This window comes from Microtus ochrogaster, linkage group LG9 (genome assembly GCF_000317375.1).
Source record: "Microtus ochrogaster isolate Prairie Vole_2 linkage group LG9, MicOch1.0, whole genome shotgun sequence".
Classification (NCBI taxonomy): domain Eukaryota; kingdom Metazoa; phylum Chordata; class Mammalia; order Rodentia; family Cricetidae; genus Microtus; species Microtus ochrogaster.
Genome location: NC_022034.1, coordinates 27,020,454 through 27,024,570, shown reverse-complemented (window position 1 = coordinate 27,024,570; position 4,117 = coordinate 27,020,454). Strand labels below are relative to the sequence as shown.

General features: G+C 45.8%; 1 protein-coding gene across 1 annotated transcript in view; it reads left to right on the top strand.

The window, feature by feature from the left end:
- The window catches only part of Fig4 (FIG4 phosphoinositide 5-phosphatase), a 119,582-nt gene that overhangs the window by 33,478 nt on the left and 81,987 nt on the right, over positions 1-4,117 (top strand). Inside the window, exons 7-8 of the mRNA XM_005363562.2 lie at positions 543-671; positions 3,770-3,870. Coding sequence (XP_005363619.1) covers positions 543-671; positions 3,770-3,870 — 230 coding nt within the window. The remainder of the gene's footprint in view (positions 1-542; positions 672-3,769; positions 3,871-4,117) is intronic.

Below are 4,117 nucleotides of genomic sequence, written 5' to 3'. Positions count from 1 at the left end.
GTCACATGCACAGTGCACCCCTTACCCTAAGCCCGTCACATGCACAGTGCACCCCTTATCCTAAGCCTGTCACGTGCACAGTGCACCCCTTATCCTAAGACCATCACGTGCACAGTGTACCCCTTATCCTAAGCCCATCACATGCACAGTGCACCCCTTACCCTAAGACCATCACATGCACAGTGCACCCCTTACCCTAAGCCCGTCACATGCACAGTGCACCCCTTACCTTAAGACTACCACAGGCATAGTGCACCCCTTACCCTAAGCCCATCACATGCACAGTGCACCCTTTACCCTAAACCCTGCTTGTGCAGTTGGTTCCCGTTTTCTTTTGAGTTAAAGACTTTGATAAATCAGAAAGCTCACTTCCTGTTTGACTTCAAAGGAAACAGCACAGTGCCAGAGTGCTGATGGTCACTGGATTGCCCTGGAAAGTGGCAGTGTGTCCAGGCTTATATTCTGACCTTAAAAACAGAAGTTAAAATGTGCCGATGTCAGTCAATGTCTTTATGTTTCTGTTGCCAACTCTTGTTTTTTAGGCGTGTTTGGGATCTCCAGCGAGCCTTACATGAAGTATGTATGGAATGGTGAACTTTTGGATATAATCAAAAGCACTGTGCATCGCGACTGGCTGCTGTATATTATTCATGGGTTCTGTGGGCAATCAAGTATCCTTTTCATAAACACTTACAGATGCATGTATTATGCCATGCCGGTGTGTAGAAAGGTATACTCTGTAAGACTGCAATCATCACTCTGTACCTGCCCTAGTTAGGGTTACCACTGCTGTGATAGCACATAAACCCATGACAAACTTAGTGAGAGAAGGGTTTATCTGGCTCATGCTTCTACATCTGCTCATCATGGAAGGGAGTCAGGGCAGGAACTCAAGCGCACAGGAATCTGAAGGCAGGTGCTGATGCGGAGGCATGGAGAGCTGCTGCTTGCTGCCTTTGTGGCTTCCTCAGCCTGCTTTCGTATAGAACCCAGGACCACCAGCCCAGGGGTGGTCCCACTCCCAATGGACTGGGCCCTCCCCATCAATCACCAGTTGGGAAAACACCTGGCAGGCTTTCCCGAAGCCCAGTCTAATCAAGGCAGTTTTCAGTCAAGGTTCCCATCTCTCAAAAGACTCCAGCCTGTGTCAAGTTGACATAAAACTAGCCAATATGACACTCCTACAGGAAAACTTAGCCATGTAAGTGAAAATGCAATGAAGAGTGCAGACTCTTTGACCTTTTAGAGCACAGAAATGCTATAAATACCAAAGACGAAAGAGCCATGCACTTAGTACCCTTACTTTAGCCAACGAGGATTTGCATACCTTGGAGGAATGGAGTGCCCAGTAGGTGGCGGGAACGTTGCAGCCTCATGAGAACAGACCTCGTCCAAAGCATAAACATCAGTCAGGCCTTAGCAATGAGTACACAGAAAGGACACAGGTTGGACAAGTACCACAAGACCTGGAAAAGATAGCTGTTTTCTTGTGATGTGTATGTACAACTTCAGGGAGATGGGATGTGTCTTATTTGCAGTTCCTGTGGCTGTGAAGAGACACTGACCACAGCAACTCCTTATGAAGGAGAAAATTTGATTGGGGTGACTTACAGTTTCAGAGATTTGGTCCATTATCATCATGGCAGGACTGGGGCCATGCAGGCAGACACAGTACTAGACAAGGAACTGAGAATTCTACATCTTGACCTGCAGACAACAGGAAGTAAACTGTCTCATTAGGTGTAGCTTGAGCATAGAAGACCTCCAAGTTCACCCCCACAGTGATACACTTCCTCCAGCCAGGCCACACCTACTCCAACAAAGCCACATCTCCTCATAGTCCCGCTCCTATGGGGGCCATTTTCTTCCAGACTACCAGAGATGCCATGGACAAGGTAAGTGTGGGACTCAGATTGCCTCAGTAGTCAGTCGTGGCTCACCAGATTGCTTTTGCCAGGCTAAGGACTTGGAATTCTTGAAAGGTTAGTTCAGGAAGGTGACATGTATACAGTAGCCCTTGAAGCTTGAGTTGACTTCCATTGTCCAGCTGCATAAAGTAAAAGTGGGATGAGGGATATACACAAGAAAAGACTGCAGTAGTGGTTGGGTCCTGACGAGGTGGAGCCCTGCCTTGGGAAGGAATGTGATGGACAATGTTGATCTTGCCTTTGTGTTGTGAGGAGGAGGAGGGCAGGACAAGTTATCCAGCAGTGGTTGGCCTTCTCTTGCTACCTTTTGAGACAACAGAGCGCATTTGTGAATTCTGTTGGGCTTTTAGAAACTTACAGTAAAATCATTAAAGGAATGGTTTTTGAGTCCATTGAGTGGGTGACGGAGCCATGGTTGTAGCGTCTTACACTCTCTGGAGTGTTTGGGGCGGCAGCCAAGGGGCACAGCCTTGAAGAGCCACAATGCTGCTGCTTCTGTACTGAGTGGGGGATAGGAGAGGCTGGGCGTGGCAGGCACAGGGACTTTGAAACAGAGCTGGGGGAGAACCTGGCTCACTTTATGATCACCTAAGCACCTGGCAAAATTAGGTCCTGGATCACTTTTGTGTCTTCCCAAAACTCCAGTCTTCCGGGAAGAATGTGAAAGCTTCACCACAAAGATACCAAAGAGAATGCGCTACGGTGTCTAAAGACCATTTCTGAAGTGTAGTTCTAGCCTGGCTTCTATTTGCAAGACTAGCTCGGGGCCTGACATACGATAATCATAATAAATGTGTGTTTTTAAAATAGTAAATAGCATCATTAGATTATCATTTTAGAGCTCATTGGTTTAAATGATGAGCTCGGGCTGCTGGTGATCCGTCACCTAATGGATTCTGGAAGCCCGTGTAGTGTAGGAGTAATTGCTGTCTAGTAAGCATTTACTACAGGCCAGACACCAGAAATTTTACAGCAGTTACCCCAGCTCATCCTCCCGGCAACCCAGCAGCAGTACAGGCTGGTGATTCTCTTAGCCGGAATACTTTCGGCCAGAAGTGTTTCAGAGTTTGAATGTTTTAGATTTTGGAGTATTTGCCTAAATCTTAGATAACCTGAGGATGGACTTTAAGTTCATCTATGTTCCTTATACATCTTGAATACTGGGACTAAAGATATTTATGTGATATTTTTAGAGTGCCTATGTTTTGATTGGCCCATACCACAAGGTCAGGTATAGAATTTTATAATTTGGGGTCATAATGGCACTAAAAAATCTTCTGATTTCAAGGCATTTTTTTTTTGGACTACAGTTGCTCAACCTGTAGCTGCTTTTCTATTCATTTTTCTGTACATGGGATTGTAACTCAGAAAGTTAAACGACTTAAACAAGATGCTGTAGGTTGATGAAACAGTTCATGGTGACATTGTTTAGGCTTTGGGTTGCTTTTGCAGTGTTATATCACTCCTCAGTATCAACAGCTTTTCCCTAATTCACACTCAGCTGTAAATGGCACGGGCCCTTGGGAGAGGCGTGGATGTTAATGAGTGAGGAAGGGCTGGCTGTACTTCTTACATTATTACTTGGTTACAAGGGGAGACATAATACAGGAAACCTGAGTATTTTCTTGAAAAGCTAGAGAAATCACCACGTGAGCACATGGGGATGTTGCCATCAAACCCAGACAGATCTGAGGAACCATTGGGTGCCCTGCTATTTCATTCCTGGTGGAGCTCTTAGTGTCTTAAAAGATTGGGCAAGATGTATTAAATGCATAAGGGATAATGATTCTTGTAGCTTTCTGTGCCAACCAAAAGTGCTGAGCTTTAACTTGGTTTCTAAGAGCTATTGATCTACGGACGACCTGTGTATGTGACGCTCATAGCCAGAAGGTCCAGTAAGTTTGCTGGGACTCGTTTTCTCAAGAGAGGTGCAAACTGTGAGGTGAGACACCAAACCACACTGCTGTGATGGTCTAACCTTTTCCATCAGAGATGACAAACTGCATTGCCGTGATGGTCTAACCTTTCCCACCAGAGATGACAAACCACACTGCTGTGATGGTCTAACCTTTCCCATCAGAGATGACAAACTGCATTGCCGTGATGGTCTAACCTTTCCCATCAGAGATGACAAACCACACTGCTGTGATGGTCTAACCTTTCCCATCAGAGATGACAAACTGCATTGC